The following is a 21,792-nucleotide window of genomic DNA, read 5'->3' as shown; positions in this document are numbered from 1 at the left end:
CTCAGCAGCCATCTAGGGAAATCTACCAAACCCAGACATTTCTGAAAAGTAGACACCCGGAGAGTCCAGGGAGGTGTGATTTGCGTGGATCCCCCAGTGTTTTCTTACCCAGATTCTTCAGCAAACCTCAAATGTAGCTAAAAAATAAAATTTTCCCACATTTCTGTGTGGGATCGACACACCGGCACAAATTTCCTACCACCCAACATTCCTCTCAGTCTCCCGATAGAAATGATACCTCACTTGTGTAGGTGGGCCAAGTGCCTGGGAGAGGGAAGAGCCAAAAACATGTCAAAATTGAGGAAGAACCAAAGAGGGTCCAAAAGGCAGTTTGGAAAACAATGTTTTTAGGCTGACAAGTGGGGCAGCATTTTTGACCGGTATAGATGCAACAATACTGGGTGGTAGGAATTTTGGGGTTTCCGGCAGATTCTGGAATGTTCCATTACATAAAAGTGGGGAAAATGTGTGTTTCCAAGCAAAGTTAGTTGTTTGCAGGGCATTATGGGTAGGAAAATGTTGCGGGTGCATGTAAAGCACACCACCCTGGACCCACCCAGATGTTTATTTTTCAGATGTGTCTAGGTCTCGTAGATTTTTCTACATGGCAGCGTCCCAAAGTCCAAAAAGTGCAGCCATCACCATTCCAAGTGGGACGATTTTGAGAGTTAGCAAGCTCTCATGGCCCAAATGTGTAACCAAAACCCAAAATAATCAAATGTCCTCTTGCTTGCCATGAGATAAGATATTTTAATGTGCAGGGGGAGAGCTGAAAGAATGTTACCCCCTTCAGTTGGGGTGAGGGCATGACCATGCCCATACTGGTTGGTAGACACCAACCCACTATTTAGTTTTTTTAAATTCCCTGGCATCTAGTAGGCTTTCTGCCCCCTGGGAGCTGAGCTTCCCGTGCAATGGGGATGACTCCTGAGGAGGTCAGCACACGATTGTGCGCTGATATCATTAGACGTCACTGGAGGTGGGGAGTGGTGGTGGAAGGGGAAGCAATTCCCCTTCCATTCCGACCCTGGGGAGGTGGATGGGAGGCTCAAGGGGAGAGCACTAGCTCTCTCCCCATGAGCGGGTGCAGGACATAACGGTTACATCCTGGGCACCGGAGCAGTGCTGCCCAGGACATAACTATTACATCCAAGGCACCGAAAGGGCTCACCACAGATAGCCATATTCATTGTTGTAACAATCTTTTGCAGTATGTTTATAGAGGGCATGACATCTATACTGATGAAACACAATTGCTCTGCCCATCGTCTAAAATGTATAGTTTAGGTTTAGAAGAACTAAGGGGCTTATTTACAAACCCATGTGGTGCAGGACGGCGCAGCAAATGTCTTGCTGCTCTGTACTGTGCCACAGGGAAGGGGCAGAAATGCAAAATATCTACAAGATACAGCTAATTTCTGTCCGTTCACCCTGCGCTGGTGTGAAAATCAGCTGCCAAGTACCAGCCCAGGCACCCTTGCACCATAGGACACCTTCCTGCACATAAACAATCATTAATGGGCTTTTGCTCTTTCTATATGTGCTGCAGAATGCATAAAAGTATATCTCCCTGTTGTGCCACTCTAATGCCACCCCTGGGGTGGAGTGAGTTTTGGCACTGCCTCAGGTTTACGATGTCTCATAAATCTGGGGCAGTGTCAAAAGCAATGGGTGTTGCGTTGAAACGCCAACAGCAACACCCATTGCACGCCCCTTTGCAGCAGAACACTGTGTTGCCCACGCCCATATTTACAAGGCGGCATTAAGCCACTCAAAGTGGCTTAGCACCATCTTGTAAATGTGGAAATGGCCACCAGAGTGTTGCTGAAAGTGATGTTCTGGTATTGCTAGGGGCTTGTAAATAAGCCTCTGAGTACTGTGATAGGTTCCATTCAAACACAGAATAGGAAACAACTAGTTGGCACTAACCACAGAAAAATCCAATTGATAATAGGTGGAATAAGCAATCAAGTAATTACATTGGACATGGATCATTGTTCTTTGCTGGTAGGGATTTTGAGACCCCAACTTTAAAATAAAGTCAAATCCCTAGGCTACATATATGTTGCCCGAGTGGCTTCATCAGTGCTACATAGATATGTTTAAGAAATAAATGAAGAAAACATAATGCATGTACAAGCTTATAATCTATAATGTCCAGTATATGTAGGAAGCACTGAACTCACATATAATGATGGTTTATTTGATAGCAGTGTTCCTGGAAATGGAGAAAAAAATTGAGTTGGTGCATTGGGAATTTTTCTTATCAGTAAAGAAGATGATCTCCTTCTGGTACGCTGGGTTACTAGGTAGTTTCCGAAGCTTTTTTTGCAATCTAGTCAGACTAATAGCTTTAGAATAAAATTTGACACTTTTAGGGTTGCCCACATTGCTGTACAGTTGCAATTTTTCTTGAGTCTCTCACCAGATACAACAGGGGTAGTGCAAGGAATGTATAGGCTAGACGTTTTAGCTATCAAAACAGTATGTGTCTATACAGATGATATCGCCCTCTACTGCCATCTTTAGCAGGGGAATTGCTTTTTACAGTTTTACACAGGAAACATTAAAAATCTTATCTATATCTGGTGGATACAAAACAAATATGGAAAAACATATTTAATGTAAAGAATGAAGGAAATGTGATGCTTCCTTCAGAATTGTAGAAACAAATGCAGGTGTAGAGTAAGACATTTCCATTTCCAGATTTTCACAAATGCGGAGGCATTGTATTCCCAAAATATGTTATTTTCCTCAAAATATGTTTACATTCCTCAGATGATCAGTTGTGAATTAATTCCATGGGTACATACTCAGTTTTTGGAAATGGAGCACCTGATTCTCAAAATAAAAATTAACCATTTGTTTTATTTCATTCATAACCTTTCCCATTTGATATTAACTTTTAAACAGCTTACTAACTTTTTTTAGGCAAGCAAATGTCCCAGAGTAAGTCATAAAAAGCCCAATAGAAAATTATTGTTCAGTAGGGTGGTTCCTCAAAAACGTATTTTGTGGCTCAGCTTCATTTTAGTACAGAGGCTAGTAATTCATAGAAAGAGTTTAAATTTATGTCAATGACTATAGAAACAATAGTGGTGCTATTGTTATCAGAGCACTTTCAATACAGATTCAACAGCAGTCCTATTCTAATAAAAAAAAATCAAACGCCTTTATTTTTCTGCAAGATATTCGTGAAATATATTGAGCATGGTGAGACTGACTGCCTAGCACAAAGAGGGTCCACAATTACCCCGGTAGATAACCAACTCTTTTCTGACAGAGAAGGAAGTAATTCTTATGCTACCTCATCTTGTGGGTGCACGTACGTTTCGCTCTTTCTTTGAGCTGTAGAAGAAATTTAGGATAAACTTCTTAGAGGTTTCATTGAAAAATCTCTAATTGAAGATCTGGTTTGGCACCAATGTCACTATAGGTCTAAATCCTATATTTAAATTAATACTCTAGAAACTGTTCAGTTTAAAGCCTTGGGCCCTATTAGGTGTGTTTAAATGTAGTTACTTTTCCCTCTCACATTCCTTGAGTAACATGTACATCTTCACAGATAATCTTACCAGGATGATATTGCTTTGCCATACTGTGCCTAAAGAATGCATGCCTAGCAAAAATGATTTTTCAGTAGTGGTATAGATTGAACTTGTATTGACAACAAATCATTTTCAAAGTGTAGGTAAAGACTTAGGGCCTGATTCATAGTTCGGATATCCCTTTTACCATATTACAAGTGACATTGGATGTAATGCCCTTGTAATATTGTGGCCAGGATATCTGTCATGTCTGTAATGAAGGACCTAAGTTTGTTATCCACTACTCTCAGTAATCTTTCCATAATTGTATTAGAGACATTAGAGATTTGGATGTGACTAGCTTTTGGTGATTACCTAATCACCTTCTGAAGCTAATTATGTTCCTTGCTCGATGGCAACCTTAGTCTTCTATATCACTGATTATACAAACGTTTTTACTTTAAAAAATAGTGATGCATTAAAGTATCTAAACATCTGATAGATGGAAATTAGGTAATGTTTGCTGATGTATTTGTATTTATTTTGTCCCACTACATATAGTGGCAGCTTGTGCTTTGTTCATATAGTAGAAAACCTCCATACATATGTAATTAAAAAATAAAAACATAAATAAATACGTACATAAATAAATGAAAAACAGAAAATACATTGAAATCATTGATGTACTATTGGCTATCAATGTGTTTTTAAAATAATGTATTGTGATATGTGTCTTAGTAAAACAATGTTGTAACCGAAAGCCCACTAGTATTGACTCAAAAATATTTACATAAATGATAATAAGTTTGGCAGGTGACATAATTTCATAAAATAATTTAGCAATATGATTAAGGAAACTACAGAAATAAATGGCGTAATCACTTGAAGAGCAACAATACCCTAGTCTCTAGAAGGCTCCTGGCATAGCTTTCATAGGTTTAGTTATATGAATTCAAATATATTACTTACAATTCTTTTACAAGCCCTCTTTCCCCTCTGTCCATCAATCCTGAGAGGGAAATCCTCTATTGTTGTTTGCAGCCTCTTTGTACAACATAAAAAGATGGATTCAAGGAATTCAAAAGTTTGAATGCTAATTGTGGTGATAACATCTGGATACAGAATGATTGCAGCATTTAAGAAATGGCAATGCACTGTGTACTGACTTAGTTAAAAATAACTTCAAACAAGAAAGTGACATGTACTGTGGTTGACATGATTCCAGTTTGTTTGAACTACACCCAGATCACAGCAAATAGCATTACTTAAGCATCTGGAACGAATGGTTAATGCAATTAAACTACATAACTTTCTGACAGTAATTTACTTTCAACATCTTTGTTACATTTGTTTACTATATGTTTCATTGTGATATGTTTCATTGTGTGCTAAACTGTGCTGTGTGTATTTCATTCACTCACGACATCTTATGTATTAAAGAACATGTTTCTGTTTTACGAATGTTTTGTTTTGTGCTTTTTTCATTAGAATGCTATCATGGCATTGGCAACAGTTACAGAGGAAGTGTATCCAAAACAAGGTTTGATTTAACTTGTGCAATGTGGAGCAAAAATATGGAAGACCTGAAAAGGTATGTGTACATGTAAATCTGTATTAGTATGATAATATATTAAGGCCAATTCTATAATAAGCAAGAAGTTCTCAGATTATTGTGCCTTTAGTGCCGAATTCATATTCATGTATAGTCAATGAAGATGCTTGTATAAACAGATCAACAAAGAATGTTTGATGTATTACTTCATAAGTTTCTTTCACACCGGTAGATGCCTGCCGTGAGAGAGTAATTGAAACCATTGGGACCATCTTTTCGGAATGATATCTGAGCAAGTCAGACACGGGATTTTGGCAGCTGAGCTTTAGTTAGGTGCTTGCTCACGTTATCAGTCTTAAACTTTGATTCATGTACAAGCAAAGTAAAGAGTCATGTTGACAGTGAAAATAAAATTTGTTGTCCACAGCATCTCCATGGTTTAGAAGGGTCATTATTACAAAACCAACCTGGTACTCATTTTAAGTACAAAAAAGTTGTTTTTATGGTGAACGCTGCCACAGAAAACACAAGAAAAACAGAAATTACAAAAACAAGCATTAGAACAGCCATTTAATTTACGTAATTTTATAGGTAAAAGGTTTTATCTACCTTCACTGACATACATTGTACAAATGCAGTATGGACAACCACCACACTAATTTCCTCATGATCAGAATAGATATGTCACAAAAAGAATCACTGCAAGCTTTCCAGAAAAACACAGACCAGTTATAGTATAGGAAACACAGACCAGTTATGGTATAGGCAAATTTCCTACATATATTCAGAACATGTACATTCTACACAACAGGTGCACAAGCTTCCCTCACACCCTAAATATTTTGAGTATGGTATTACATCCAATCTTCCAACATCAACCTCCCCTCCCAACTCTGCCTCTTTCTACCTGTGGAATGTTCAGGAGCAAGAGTTCCTTTGTGAACCATTTGTCAGTTAGTTGTAAACAAATAAAGTTGTGATTTGTGAGGTAAAGAGTTCCTGCTTTTTACATTGTCTGAATACATTGCCTAACTTATGAGTTATCATTGATCATCTTTGGGTTTACACAGAGAGAGTGCTGCCAGAAGATTGCCCCCGGGCATGCTGCCACCCTGCTGTGGGAGGTTTGAGGCACATGCTCAATCCTCTCTGCTTTCTCCCACCTTTAACAGTGTGGACTTTGCTTGCCTGACAGAAAGCAGAACATCTCCACTGCTGAAGTTCACAGAGTCTGCCAGGGAGACTTGTGTCTTGCTGTTCTCAGAGTGTCCTGAGCCACACTGTACCCTCTCCATGCTGCAGAACACCTTTTCTTGTTCCAGACCTGACTCCTCCCACCCTCCTTCAGTCATAGCTGTCAAGAGGTCCTCCCCAGGATGGGCCTGCTTCATCGTTGCCTCTCACTGATGTACCCCGGAAATGACTCAGTAACCTGGTGTTTCAAGCCTCATTTTGGTGGTTGGCATCATTTTGCTTCTTTATATAACTCAATGGAATATGTATTCCACTGCATCAATGTGACAGAACTGTAGAGTGTGAGGATCTTTGGTACTCCTATCCCCATCCATGGAGTTGTTATTCCTACATAGCTTATTATCATTTAGAGACTATTGTTGCACACTTTTTATATGCACCTTTATTACAATAAAATGCCTGTAAAGTGCAAAAAGGGCATTCTTTCCCATTGTCTCAGGTCTGAGAGACAAGAAATCTTCAGAACTTAGCCTAAGCCACAGGTACCCGATGAAGAGGAGGCTCATTATGAGAAGGGGTATGCAATGATTAAATTAGAGAATTATTTTAAGCCCACTATAACCATCACATTTATAAAGCTACCATTCCTTATTCGAAGGCAAAACAGGAGGAGAACTAGTTCAGAACTGATCTAAGAAGCTTGTTGACTACATGTAAATTTGGGTCAACTACAGATGAGATGTGTAGGGATAAACTAAAGGTGAACATTAACAGTAAGAAGATCCAAAAAAAAAAACTGTAGACAATTAAGGATCCCACTTCTGAAGAGCTTGTAAAGTCAGATAACGCAATTGAACAATCTGTATCTTGGGTGAGAGAAGTTAACGAAGAAAACATGAAAAAAATGAACTAAAATCTGCAGTGTGAGCAACAGGCAATCCTGAGGTGAACCTATAAGAAACAACATAAGTGAGTCTAAGACTGTGTTTTATAGGTGTTGCAGTAGGTCCTATGTCACATTGCACAATGTGTACCCTATGACCAGTAAAAGTGTTTGAACAGCTTCCCATCTACAATCGGTCAGGTTTTTAAAAAACATTCAAATAACAAGATCTACATGTGGACCATAAAGTAGATACCTGTAACATGGTTTTAGTTATACAAGACATAAGCAGCCCTGGGGAAGTGAATGTTGACAAACCTTGTATGCATGTACTACAGGTGTTTGTTGGGGGTGGTTGCTTGTCATGAGTGACTCTGGATCTTCATATACTGTTGACACCCAGGCAGAATTTGGCACCCTGTTAGCACATAACGTTTGAAAATTCCATAAGCCTGATATACTAGCAGTTTTGTTTGATGTATACAAAATTGACTTCACAGTTTATATTTCAGCAATATGTGTCACTTAGTGGTATGTGTGTTCCTGGCTAGAAGAACTTAAGGCTGCTGAAAATTGTCCTCCAGTCTTCTGAATGTGAACCGGTTTTGGCAACAATGGTACCTGACTTAAGCCTCCATATTTTGAATTCCTTTCCTAAAGTATTCAACAATAGTTTTTGAAATCTTCAGAATGCTTTTTGAATGCACATGAACTTGAAGTCTTTTAATAGCATTTTCAATGGGCTGACATTGTTGCAGAGAGAAAGGGGTGCATTAAATATTAATTCACGTGATGTGGCTCAAAAAGGGAAATTTCTGTGCTGCATTGATTGAAAGGAAGAGCACAGAAATTCTCAATATTTACATAGATGTGGTGAATTTCTGCTCTCTCCATGCACTGATGAACTGCGTGCTGCTTAGCATCAGTGCAGACAGTCTTTCACCATTGTGCAAAAGTTCCTTAATTACAGGCCGTATTATTTTGTATAAGAAGGGACACCTTCATGTACGAAAGAAATCCTCAGAGGCATATTTCTTTTTCTATGTGCAGAATACAGCAGAGATGGAAAGATGGAAAGATGAAGTAGCAAGGATAAGTACAGATATTTATCTTGTTTACGCCTATGTCAAATAGTCCACCATATTGGGGCAAACCCAGGTTTACAAGTCTTTGTAGCTATGGGTTTACATCAAAAATACTTTGGTGGATACATGGGAGCGTCCAAGGTCCACCCATGTAACATATACTCAATGTGCAGTAATGCATGGCACCCTAATGTGCTGCATTGCATTTCTTTGTATTTACTAAACCAGACAAAGTGGACTTGTGTGACTTAGCAAATGCCAAAAATTATTTTGCATTGGGGCTGCTCTAAAAAAGTGAATTAACCTGACTCAAAATCATAGTAAAGCTGGCCAGAGTCTTCTGAATGTGTTTCACTCATCATGCTTGAGAAGAAGATCAATGTAAGATTGCCCTCGTGTTAATTTGAGGACACTGAACTCCTGCATCATTATTTTTTTTCTATTAAGATCCATTGTTAAAATACTTTATTCTTACTCCAGAAGGCACCTGAAGCCTAATAAATTTCACATAGACATATTTCATTGTGGATTCCCTCCGCATAGCAGCAAAACCACTGGAATTTTTACAAATCAACCCCATGATGATCATGTTGAGCAGTTCTGCCACGAACCCCTTCAACTTCTTTGATTATGCAAAGGTGCCTTTATAAACTTCCCCCAAATTGTAAAGAAGCGCTTAGTCCCTCCACATCTGTGTATACTGCTGCTCTTGCTTCCTTACTTGCATTTTGGGGGCCCATGCCTCTAAAGTAGGGGTAAATGAAGTATGCTACTTCTGAAGAAAGAGAGACCTAGCAACGTCTAAAGCGATATATAGCAGTTTTGAAAATTTGGAGTCCCACTTCCCCAAATGATAATAGCCCAACTCGAAAACCCAAATAAGTGGAGTGATTTTTATCTGCACTACTATTTCAAGATACCTGCCGAAATTGTCTTGAAATTCTTGAATGAGATCACATCGACCTATAATGTGAGTCCAGGTTGCAATGACTGCTGCTTTACAAGGTAAACAGTGTCCAGACTGATTACGATTAACTTGTGCTAGAAATTGCAGGGCCCGATAGAGCAGCCATTTATTAAAACATAGCATTCTGCACCAGTTGGCTCCTCTTAATATGTTAAAGTTCAACCAATTAATTTCCACCTACATTTTCTTTGTTAAATCTAACCCTTCATACTTCTCCAATTTTCTGATTGCTTTTAAACAGGGATCCGAGACCTTCAGTTCCATGAGAAGCATTTTCCATTCACCTGCCCACTTATACCCCGAGGGATCAACTGGCTCTTTGACAACATAACCTGCATCTGACTACTATCAAGGCCAATAAAAATGTCAAGCATAAGACCCTAAAAGCATAAAATCCCCCTGCACCAGTGCCCCGATTTCTGAGGAGTTTTTCCACTTATCACCAGAAACAAAGTCGCCAACTTTATGAAATCTAGCATGCTCCCACTTTCATATTACATCCAAATCTAACTGGCTGCTAGATTGCATTACCAATTCTGACAAGGGGGTGAGGGTATTAATATAAAGTATTGAATACCTACAATAAAGATCAGCCCGCTTCCTACAAAAGCAACTGAATATCTTATAACAAACTTTCTCTACAAATCAATTACACACAGACCTGGGGAAAAAAAAAACATGTTGAGGCTTTCCACTGAGTCTATCCGTGTAAATATGCAAGGTAGTAGTCTTTGATATCAGGAAGTGCTAGTCCCTCCTTCACTGGTTCCCTCTATAAAGTGCTCAGTTTAATTAAGACAGTTTTGTTTTGCCAAATAAAGGAGGTAAACATAGGTTCTACTTTTCTAAAACAAAATGGAGTAGTCAAAACCCATGGAATGGCTGAGAATAAAGAGTTGAATAATGGCAGTATCATCATTTAAACCTCAGCAACCCTCCCTAAAATTGTCAAAGAGAGCAAACCCTACTGGTATGGCATGGTCTGAACTTTGTTGAGGAGAGGGGCAAAATTGAGATCATGTAAGTCTTCATATAAGTCTGAAGAAAATCTGACCACAGGTATCTCTTTGGTCAAAAACTCAAGCAGGGAGCCAATTCAGATAGTAGTGTGTCTGACCTACATCCACATAGAATCATTTCTGTTTTACTACTATTGATTTTTATCCCCCCACTTGCTCAAACTATGAAAAGATGCCAGAGGCTTTTTTCCTGTGAGCTTCTATTTTTATCAAGGAATAAAATAATATAATCAGAATATAGTTTAATCTTCCTCATCTTTGTGATGGTGGGCAGATCACAATGTTCTTTCTGATCGAGATAGCTCCAGGCTCAATAAAAAAAGGGTGAAAAATATTGGCGAGAGAGAGGGCAACCCTGCAGGGTTTCTCCAGCAGACTTGTAGTTTATCTGAATCTACAGAGTTTATTATAATATTAGCTTGAGCATTCTAATAAATCTTATGCATAAACCTTTGATCTGGAAGGGAACCCCAAATCTTGCTAGGATGTCAAGTAGCGTCCCTTAGACCACCAGGTCAAAGGCTTTTTCTGCATCCAGTAAAAGAATGACAGCTGGGATTCTGTTGAGAGAGAAATAATCTAAAGCCCCGGCTAGGAAATGTGTGTTTGCTGCCAATTGATGGGCAGCAACAAACCCATTCATGATGGATCAGTGTGGCAGCAATTGAGTTAAAGCGGTTTGCCAAAAGCTTCATGATGATCTTATAGTCAGAATTCAAAAGTGTAATCAGGCAGTCTGAATTTGGATCTTCAATATTTTTGGCCTTTTTAAAGAAACAAATTATATGTTCTGCATGGAATGATATTGGTATAGCACCCCCGTGTAACATTAAAGTGGCCACCAGCAGAAGGCAATCTGCCAAAATGTTAACAAAGGTTTTATATAAGTCTGCTGGAAGACCATCCAGGCCACATACTTTCCATTCAGGAGGATTTTGACCACCTCAACCAGTTCAGCCTTTGTGAAAGGACAGGAAATACGTTCCCTATCTTCCTTAGAGAGAGTCGGGATAGTGACCCCAAATAAGAACTTTTTCTAGTACTTCGCTATCAACCGTAAAATTACTTTCCTCATAAACCTTCTGCCTAGTGTGTTGCTTCACATTTACCAAAGAACTGATCATTAAATGCCTGCTTGGCCTGAACAAACACTTTCTTATTTGCTCTTGTTGGGTGTCTTAAGAACTTTTCAAAACTCTCTTGCACCATCCCTTCTAGCGTCAGCATCAGTTGTCTAATACTGTGACTGTTAGCCGCGTCACTTGTTATCACAATCCCTCTTATGCTTTCAGAGAGTTCCATACAATACTTGGCGGGGCTGTTCAGTGATTTCTAACAAGAAATTTTCTGATCTCTTCTTTGCAAATCTGAACTCAACCTTCCTCTTGAAGATGCTGCTTATTCAAAAATCACCTCTTGGGTCGGGCGCATCTCACTCCTACGGAACTTCAAGAACGAGAATTGCGTGGTTTGAAAAAACATTGGGAAGCGTTCCCTGACCCTTAAAAGCTAGGGTTTTTGTTAGCAGGAAAAAGTCAATCCGAGAAGAGCTACTAATTCGACAAGAGACGCATGTGTGTTCTACCTTAGAAGGAAAAGCCCCCTACCAGGGATCGCTAAGTGTCAGAATGGTTAAATAGGTCTGAAAAACTCATGTAACTCTAATTTTCAGCAGTTTTTTTTCTTTTACTGAGGGTCTTGGAGAAAAATAAAATTCCCACCAATAATAATAATTAATAAATAATTGTATTAGAGATTGAAAACGTTCCTCATAAGGCCCCAGGCTATCTTCCACCGGGGCATAAAAGCTCACAAACATGAGTCTTTTGGAGTGCACCGAGCAGTGTACCTAATAACATTGCCCATTTTTGTCCCTAACAAAATCTAGCATATGGGCCCTTAGTCTTTTGGGCAAAAATACTGCAGTGCCTCCGTGTGCAGCTTGAGCAGTAGAGAAACCTCCATAATTTGCCCAATTGTTAAGCATTTAAAATCCCAGGAGATTCTTGGCTGAAACATGGGTCTCTTTCAGAAACGCTACGGAAGGATTCTCTGCTTTAGCCCACGCTTTTATTGCACACCTCTTCTTCCTATTATCTAGGCCATTACCATTCAGAGAGGCAACCTTTACTATACAGTTGAATTTAACCATTTAGCCATTCAAACAAATAAATACTGGAGCGTCATTCTGGCTTATTGGCTTTTATGGTGCCCAAAAAGACCATCCGGACCATTCATCCATTCAAAAAACTAAGCACTGAAGCGTAGTTCTGGCTTATTGGCTTTTACGGTGCCCAGAAAGGCGAAGTTAAATGGAAGAATCAGAGTGCAAATATAGCTATGGTGCAAAATACGCATAAAGTGACTATGGTGCATACTTCCAAAAAGAAGTGCAAATTGTCTATGTGCCATGGGCACTACTCTTACTATTCATTCTCCAGGGCATTCGAATCAGAGTGCAAATATGCATAAAGTACAAAACGCACCTAAAGTAGCTACGGCGTTAACTAACCATATAGGGCAATCCATCTGTGTACTCCTCGGCATTTTTCCTACTACTTGTTCTCCCAAGATGAAAAATTACAAGAGAGTACCCAGTGGACCTCCGATGTCCATAACAATGCGAACCTCATTATCGGCAAGCTTCTACTACCTACAATTAGATGATTGATCTCTTGAATGGAGCCAACATGTTTTCTGCCTTTAATCTCAGACATGCACATCATCGAATTGTCAGAATCTAGACCACTCACTACATTCATAACGCCTTTTGGATTCTTCCAAAATAATAAGATTTTGTTCAGGTTGGTGTTGGCAGCATCCATCTTCCAACATTCCAGGTTTAATGTATTTAGAGACTTAGATGACCAGGTGTTTCCAAATGATGTGAATGAGCATCATGAAAATATACCAAAAGTGTGTTACAGGTTGACAGATATGGGCTTGGTTCTATCCCCTGAGAAGAACACATTGCTTCAAGCATAAGTTGAATATGAGAGCATTCTGTATTTGTGCTAGGGGTTTTGCAAGGGGTTGTCTCGGAGGATCCACTGGTCCAAGTAATCATGGTTATAGCACAACCTGATAAGAGAGAAAAATGAATGCCCTTTATGAGTATCTGTGAGGGGTATGTTGAACTTATAAAGAACTTTACAACCATCATGGAGCCTTTGAGAAAATTTGAGTGTTTGGTTGGAACAAGGAACATGAAGCATTTTGTCAATGCAAATTGTCATAGTATTTATCTTAAGACCATTCAGTTTGAGGAAGTTATGAATCATCACTGACAAAAGCACCTTTAGTTTGTGGGCCATACTTTCCTAGAGATCTGAAGATAATGAAAAGAAAGTGGCAAATGAGATTAAGGGCCTGATTTATACTTTTCGCCGCAAAACTGCGCAAACGCAGTCTTAAAAGAAGACGCTACCCATCTTAAAAGAAGACGCTGGCCGGGTGAGGGTGGCGGTAGGGAAGGAGGGTGTTGTGCATCCAAAAATAACGCTACCTGGTTAGAGGCAAAACAAATGCCTCTAACCAGGATTGCGCCATTTCCTGGTGCACAACCACCAAAAACATGACTCCTGTCTTATGAAAGACAGGAGTCATGCCCCCACCCCAATGGACAGCACAAAGGGCAGGTTTCCCCTGGTTATGGCCATTGCACCCTAAGTTAGGACCCCCTGATGGCAAGAAAATAAAAAAATACTTACACAGACTTACCTGGGATGAGGTCCCCAATCCTCTGGTGTCCCTCTGGTGGGGGTGTTCCTAGGGCTTGGGGAGGGCACCTGTGGACCCATTCCATGGTATTTAACCATGGAAATGGGTTCACAGGTCCCCTAACAAGCTTTGCACCATTTTTTGGCCCCTCTTTCCTCCTGTGCATCATTTTAGCACGGGGGATAAATATGAGCTATGGGGATGGCACCATTGTTTTAGATGGAAATGCCTACCTTGCATCTCGTTGACGCAAGGTAGGTGCACGCATCCAAAAAATGGTGCAAACTTCTATATTTTTACGTTAGTCATGTCTAACATAAAAATATGAATATGAAGTTAGGTTTGCGCCGAATTTGCGTGAACAAAATTATGCAAATTCAGCACAAACAGTATCTGCTCCTAAGAGCCTAAAATGTGACTGATTGACAGCATGAGATTATGGAGCTAGCTCGAGGTGGGGCAACATACCATTTCAGGCATTTCTGTTGGGGTAACAATATTGCCAATCTAATGGATCACAAGCCTCTAGTGCACATTTTGTGCTCAGGGGGAGGCTTGACTTCCACTGCTCACATAATTAGATTTTATTCAAATCTGCAGGAGAACTGCTTTGATGTGTTGTATTCTCCTAGGACTAAAAATACAACCTGAAGATGGTTTTCCTCTCTTAAAAGAGAGCAGATTCTTTCTTGGTCAAAGCATGGACAGCAAAGGCAACAGCATAGTAGACTTCCAAAGACTTACTAAATATCTGCCTCTTTCACTACAATGTGACCTTCTCGAGTGCGGCAGTTCTGAACCTTTTGACTTCTGGACACCCAAAATCAATGACCATTGTACACTGGGGATCCCACCTAAGCTGTTTCTAAGACTTATACCTCAAACAATTCACAAAACTACAGAAACAAGTATAGATTGAACACATGCATAAATTATTAAATATATTGTTTTGCCTATACAGACAAAGATATACAGAAATTGAAACTTTAATTTTAATGGGAAGGTTGGTGAGTTTAAAAATGTGGTTTATTCCTAACAGACAAAGTAATATGGCACTAGCAAATGGATTTGTCTTTTTTGCTCCTAATGTTTTTTTTTTGTCTGTGTATATTAGTGATTTGAAGCCACCAATTGTACATAGGACACTTCTCTCTATTTTGAAATGTTCCAACGGATCAAACTCAGGATACTATCTTAATTCTTAGCTTCTAATTTCAAAATTCAAATGTAAACATATTGCCTAGCAGTTAGGAAATATATGGAGTGTTAGATTCAGTGCATGTACACACAAATCAGTAAACCTGCCACATTATAATCTGATATGAATGACAATGAGATCTTACTTGACTGTCATACTGGAATGACTAAAAAGGGCAGAGTACTATTATCATACTATTTTCCTCAAACACCTTGTTTGCCCAATATATTTATAGGTGGGTTGAACCCTTATGTTTCTACTAACATAGGCCCCTCTAGCCCCACTGGTAGAAACCCTCAACCTACTGACAGACCATTAGTCAGACCATTAGTCAATGTAGCTCAGACAATCTACACTATATAGGGTGGACATATTCTTCTTCTACAGAAATTACTCCTACATGCTGGAGGAAACTCCCAGAACTGCTGAAAACCTTTTTTCTCAAAAACAATCTGCTGCTTTTTGAAGTACATTTTTTTATTTTAGCAAAAACGTTTCTGTGGGAGCAAACTAATCATAGTGCCCACACAGCTGAACCCCAGTGCCTTCAGATGAGCCACTGTGGTACCTGAAGACACAAAGGGAGGCAGATACCTCTAACTATGGCTGTCTGTAGTTGACCAGGGAAGAGAATGCATCCCTCCACTGTCCTTGCACAGCACAGACTACAGCCCAGCAAGGGCAAAATAATAATTTATCTTTTTAATTTTACTGACATGATGTAGAATAAGGGCCTGAATTAGATTCTGGCTGCCTCAAGATCACCAGACTCATGGTGATGGTCAGTCCACTGTGGCAGTCCGACTGCCAAATTATGACCCTGGCAGTCCAGCTGCCAAGGAACCACTGTCTCTGCCAGGATCTCTGATCCCGATGGGATGACTTTGGTCTTGGTTGTGATCAGACAGGGTGGTACTGAAGTCAGTGCTGCCCTGCTGATTATAACCTTTTTCACTGCCAGCTCTTTCATGGCAGTTTGACCGCCAGGATTAGGTTGGTGGAGAACAAGTGCAGGGGGCCACAGGGTGCCCGCTTCAATGCTCATGCTCATGGCTGTGCAAATTTATAATGACTTCCTAAGGTTTAACTAGCTGCCACATTTTATCTTTCAAGTTTGAGTTCCTTTCATTGGTTTCACTGAGATGGATTTAGTATGCCTGGTCCTACTATCTGGTAGGAAATATATATAGCTGCAATTTAAATCAAAATGAATGACTGCCACGTGTCTTGTGCATGTTATCTCCTCTGCATTTTTATCTCTTTTCAGACACAGGAAAAAAAAAACTATCTTTTGTGAAGGGTAGGGACCACAACATCAACTTCAGCAATGTCTTAACTTTCATTGTGACTTAAAGGCCCTGATATGTTTTGTAAAACAGATTAAAACCTGCCCAAATTAAATCTGAAACATGAAGGATTATGTTTCAAAATAATTGCAAAAGATTGCTTTTTTCTTTATTCTGATTAGCAACATAGAGACAGTATCAATAAAATTCTATGTAGAATGTGTCCTCTCACATTGAAAATAACATTTGCAATTTCTGTAGTTGAGCAAGTAATGCCCATCTACACTAAGGGGTCATTATGACTCCAGCGGATGGAAAAGCCCGTCCTCTGAAGTCCCGATGTGTAGGTTGTTGTCAGTGTGGCCTCCTCCCCGCCGGCCCCATTACGAGCTTCCCACTGGGTCAGCGGGAGGAACCGAGTTTCTGCCCGCTAGCCCAGTGGGAAACAGCCTACACCTCATCTCCGCCAGCCTTTACATGGTGGGCTTACCACCATGTAACCACTGGCAGAGAGGGGGTACTCCAGAGGTCACATGGCCACCTCCCAGGGCACGCTGTTTGCAGCACTTCCCTGGCGGATTAGAACTGTCAGCACCGCCAGATCCTCCTGTGGAGTTAAACTGGCAGTGCTGGTGGTCCGACTGCAACGCTACCGCTCCAGTCGTAATGAGGGCCTATATCTAATAAATCCAACAGTTTTTTGTTACTCTGCAGTAGCTTGTATGCCAGTAGATGGCTCATGAATGAGAAGTTCAAAATGGATCCTCTGTAGCAATACATTTGGCATATGGCAATTAGTTTTCAGGCATAACTTATGTGCACTTAATGTGTTGCTTTAACAGACATACATTCCAGGCACCGGATGAAACCATACTAGAGAAGAATTATTGCCGGAATCCAGACAATGATGTTCATGGCCCTTGGTGCTACACAGACAACCCTCTCATTCCTTGGGATTACTGCTCCATTTCACACTGTAAGAAATTAATTTATTATAAGTGCCCTAATATGATGCATAATGTACATACACTCTTTATCCTTTTTATTTACTTACATGTGAATTATGTATCACCCTAATAACTAGAAATGTAGGCTACATTTTACAAAGAACTATTTTATGTTGATTTTTATTTATTCAGTTTCCAAACTACAATATTCTGCACATACCAGACTAGTAATAAAGCAGTGCTGTCTTTGTAAAGTTGTCTTATTCTATTTTAGTTACACAGTGTAGCATCCTGTTAATTTTACACCACATTTAAATGACCCTTTCACTTAATTTTAAATGTAAACAGAAATGAAGACTTGTACAATCAATTACATTTGCAGTCACTACTTGTTGGACCAAAAAAAACACATCTTGCTAACAAATGGAGAAATCGTATTGATACTGACAACAATTATACTATGTGTCATACTATGCACCCTCATGTTCCCTGGGACAAGTTTACAAGGATTCACAGGTAGGTGGCCCCTAAAGATGGCTGAGTGACCATTATAACACAGCGTCCTATGGTGGACAGACCACAGGGTATGAATTATTCTTGGTGGAGTCAGCTTTTAGGCTCCACTGATGTTTAACCAGCCAGTTCCTCAACCTTGAAAGGGTGGAGAAGAAACACGGGTTATGTAGGGATGGAAGACAGTTTTTTTTAATAACTTTACTCCTGCCTTGCCAAGTTTCAAATTAAGTCCCTGGTGTATCGAAAGCACACCACTTATGCTGTCCTTACCAATAGCAGCCCTAGATATCAATATTAACTGGTCCAGTCATCGCTGAAAATATTCTTTTTCTGTCAAACTATTTTTGTTGGTCTTTTGACATTAACAAAAAGCCATACATTACAACATTCCAGGTGAACTTCAGTCCAAGTCTAGCCATTGTAAAAATCAGTGTTGCTCAGAGCTTGTATAAGTAAAGAATGACCATACACAATCAGCCAACCAGTTGCAATGCTGTATCCTTCTACAAGCTAAGCATGAGCTGTAAACTAAACCACCTCCCCAGTCCCTGAACAAGTAACCAGAGAACAAGAAACAACAAGAGGGGAAGGGGACTGAGTAGAACAAATGTATAACAATTTCAACATTACAATGAACAGAAAACAATAAAAAAGAGGTGCATGTCTAAGATAAGCTGGTACTAGCCATTTACAGTGGATAGGGTCATAATTGTATTGTGCTTCATACAGTATATTTGCAGATATGGGCTGTAGGGAATAGCAGTAGGAGAGAGGTCTCAAGTGTGGAACAGATAGAGTGATCTTGTGCATGTGGGGCAAGAGAATAAAGGAAGACCTACAAAGAGGTATTGCACTAACGGGCCCTATATAAATTAAAAGTCTGTACGGATGTCCATGATTTTGTCTGTCAAGCTTTATCACCCTGCCAAAGGCAGACGTGTCATTGCGATAATGAGGGGGTGGTTTTCTTTTTCTAGGCTGCAGCCAAAACCATCTTGGCAATTCCTAAACAGAGCCACATTATAGATCTGTTTTCAACTGTTTGGTGTTTAAGGTCTTGATTCTGTAGGCCAATAGGGTTTGTATTAGGGGATATCTCTTCATCTAGCCAAGTATTTCAGACCGGTACAGCCAGATTGTGGGACAGACCCACCATATGTGGAGGAATTCACCCAATAACCCACATCCTCTCCATCATCTGCCAAATATGTCAGGATAAGTCTTTTGAAGCCTGGCTGGATGCAAGTACCAGTCATAAAGTACTTAGTAGTGGGCTTCTCGAAGACCCAGTGATCGGTTGAATTGTGGGGTGTCTCTTCATAGGTTCTCCCATTGCTCTGGGATAATGATAATAGTTGTCCCCAGGATTTGGCCCCAGAGTTTTCTGTCTCTCAAAGTAGGAGTTGTGCTAGAAGAAGCTAAGAGAGAGTATATAACAGAAATAGTCCCCTTGGATCCTTCCTGTTTACGTACTCATTTCTGTAGCAGAAGCATCTACCTTGTAGCTGCTTGTCAAGTCATTGGACAAGATACCCAAGGTTTAAGTTGATTATAGTGATAATGGAACAAGTAAGAGGTAGTTAGACTCCCTCTTCCCTCCACCGGTCAAAGGGCTGTGTGGTTATAGCAGGGGGAAACCTTTATTAAAGTGAATCGGCGTATGTGGGGAAGGAAAGGTTGTCAGTCACTGTTTGCTAGCAACATCATCCCATGCTTTCAGAGTGGTTTTAGTTGGAGTACTCAGGTAGGCAGTTGGCCTTGGACTTCCAAAGCAAATCCCATTTAGTTTTTCCCACAATCGCCCTGTCCATACGGAGCCAGTGTGTTTATTGGATTCTCTTAAAGATCATTATGTAATCACTCAAATTTGTGCCACCTTATAGTGAAGGGGGAAGTTCGGTAGTGATAATCCGCCTTCTGTTTTGGGAAGGGACAGGAGTGTACTTGGAAGGAAGGCTGTACCCTTTTTCCACATGAAGGCTGTAAGCATTGATCGCAGTGTTATAAAAAACTGCCTGTCAACTTCCACCAGAAGTCCTTAAAAGAGATATAAAAAACACGGCAAGACCATCATTTTGATAGCATTTATTTGCCCTAACCAGGTTAAGTATAGGGGGGTCCATTTATACATGTCTTGCTGGAGTCTACATAAGAGTGGAGGGGGTAATTGGCCCTAAATATGTCTTGCACCCTTGGTGGGCGGTTGATGCCTTCATATGTAATCTTTCTTTTCGCAATGTTGAATGGCGTACTGAGAGTTAGTCTCTACATCTCCCTCGATGAGATTGTCAGATTTACTAAGAAGGATTTGGTGAGATTAACCTTAAATCCTACCACTGGTTCAAACTCCCTCAATTCTGCTTGCAGTGCTAGCAAACGATGACTGAGGGGATGTTAATGTAAGAAGTACATAGCCTGCAAAAAGTGAAAAATTGTGATTCGTTGAAAAGGGTATTCCTTGGATGAGTGGGGACTGTAGAATTCTAGTCGTTAAGGGTTAAATACTGAGGGCAAATATTAGTTGTATACCTTATTCCAATGGGAAATAGTTGGAGGCTAGACCATTAACAAAGACTCTTGAGCGGGAGTGGGCATACATGGCCTATATCTGTGTCATAAATATACCCAAACCTAAAATGTGTTAGTGAGTGTAGAAAGAATGGAATGACCAATCAATGCAGTCTCCAATCAAAGGGCTTTTCAGCATCTAAGGCCAAGAGATTACCGGGATCTTTTTCTTAGTGTCTTTTTCTATAAGATGGGTCACTCGACAGAGGTTGTCATGAGTCTGCTGTCCTTTAATAAAGCTGGATTGATCTGGATGGATCAAGTCTGGCATGAGGCCTTCAAATCTATTAGCTAGTATTTTGGTATACAGTTTAGTATCTAAGTTTAATAGAGTGATCGGCCTGTATGAAGAACAAGTGCTCGGATCTCTACCAGCTTTTGGTATCACTGTTATGATGGCTTCTCCCATTGATGGGGTGATCGATTATGACTCACAAACAGAGTTAAAGAGGGTGGTCAAATAAGGAACCAGGTCAATTTCGAACATTTCATAAAAGTGGGCCATCAGCCCGTCTGGGCCTAGGGATTTATTGAGTTTGAGAGGATCAATTGCAGTTTGGACTTCGTCTGGTCTAATGGGCTCAGCAAGATTTTCCTGCTGAGCTGTTGAGAGTTTAGGGAGAGTGGTGTTGGCTGAATGTTTATATTGTGTGTGTGGGTCTCTAGTCTCTGAAATACAGCGTCTTAGAAAAATCTTGAAAAGCCTTTGCTTTCCATTCTTTTGTGTGAGTCAAATCCCCTGATGAGGTTTGGATTGGGCCTATATAGTCATTTTACTGCTTCTATTGTAACTGTTGGGTTAGATGTGTACCTACTTTGGGGCATGTTTATACTTGTTTTGGGTGAATTCGGTGTAAAACTAACTCCATATTTATACGTTGGTGCTAGACCAATCTAGTGCCAAAGTTCTGGAATTAAAGTAATTTTTTGGATGTGGAAACCTACCTTGCGGCAATGAGATGCATGGTAGGTGTTTCTTTGCAAAAAATGACCCTATGACCTTAAGGCCATATTTATCCACCCGTGCTAAAATCACGCACGGAGGGGAGGAGAGGTCAAATAATGCACCATTATTTAACGCCTCGGTCAGGGCAGGCGTTAGGGGATCTGTGGGACTATTTCTGTGGTGGAACACCATGGAATAAGCCCACAGGTGCCCTCCTCAGGCCCTAGGGACACCACCACCCACACCAGAGGGACCGCAGAGAATGAAGGACCTCATCCCAGGTAAGTATAGGTAAGTACAGGTAAGCATTTTATTTATGTTTTAAAAGTGCCATTGGGGGGCCTGAAATGGGTGTAATGGCCATGCCCAGTGAACCCTGGTCCC

General features: G+C 40.2%; 1 protein-coding gene across 3 annotated transcripts in view; it reads left to right on the top strand.

Annotated features, from left to right (window-relative positions):
* Positions 1-21,792, top strand: part of HGF (hepatocyte growth factor) — a 299,651-nt gene that overhangs the window by 189,454 nt on the left and 88,405 nt on the right. For all 3 annotated transcript variants that reach the window (XM_069228683.1, XM_069228684.1, XM_069228682.1), the window contains exons 10-11: positions 5,016-5,118; positions 17,274-17,407. In XM_069228683.1, coding sequence (XP_069084784.1) covers positions 5,016-5,118; positions 17,274-17,407 — 237 coding nt within the window. The remainder of the gene's footprint in view (positions 1-5,015; positions 5,119-17,273; positions 17,408-21,792) is intronic.

This window comes from Pleurodeles waltl, chromosome 4_1 (assembly GCF_031143425.1).
Source record: "Pleurodeles waltl isolate 20211129_DDA chromosome 4_1, aPleWal1.hap1.20221129, whole genome shotgun sequence".
In the NCBI taxonomy this organism is placed as follows: domain Eukaryota; kingdom Metazoa; phylum Chordata; class Amphibia; order Caudata; family Salamandridae; genus Pleurodeles; species Pleurodeles waltl.
The sequence above is the reverse complement of the archived record's forward strand: the minus strand, read 5'-3'. Positions and strand labels throughout refer to the sequence as shown.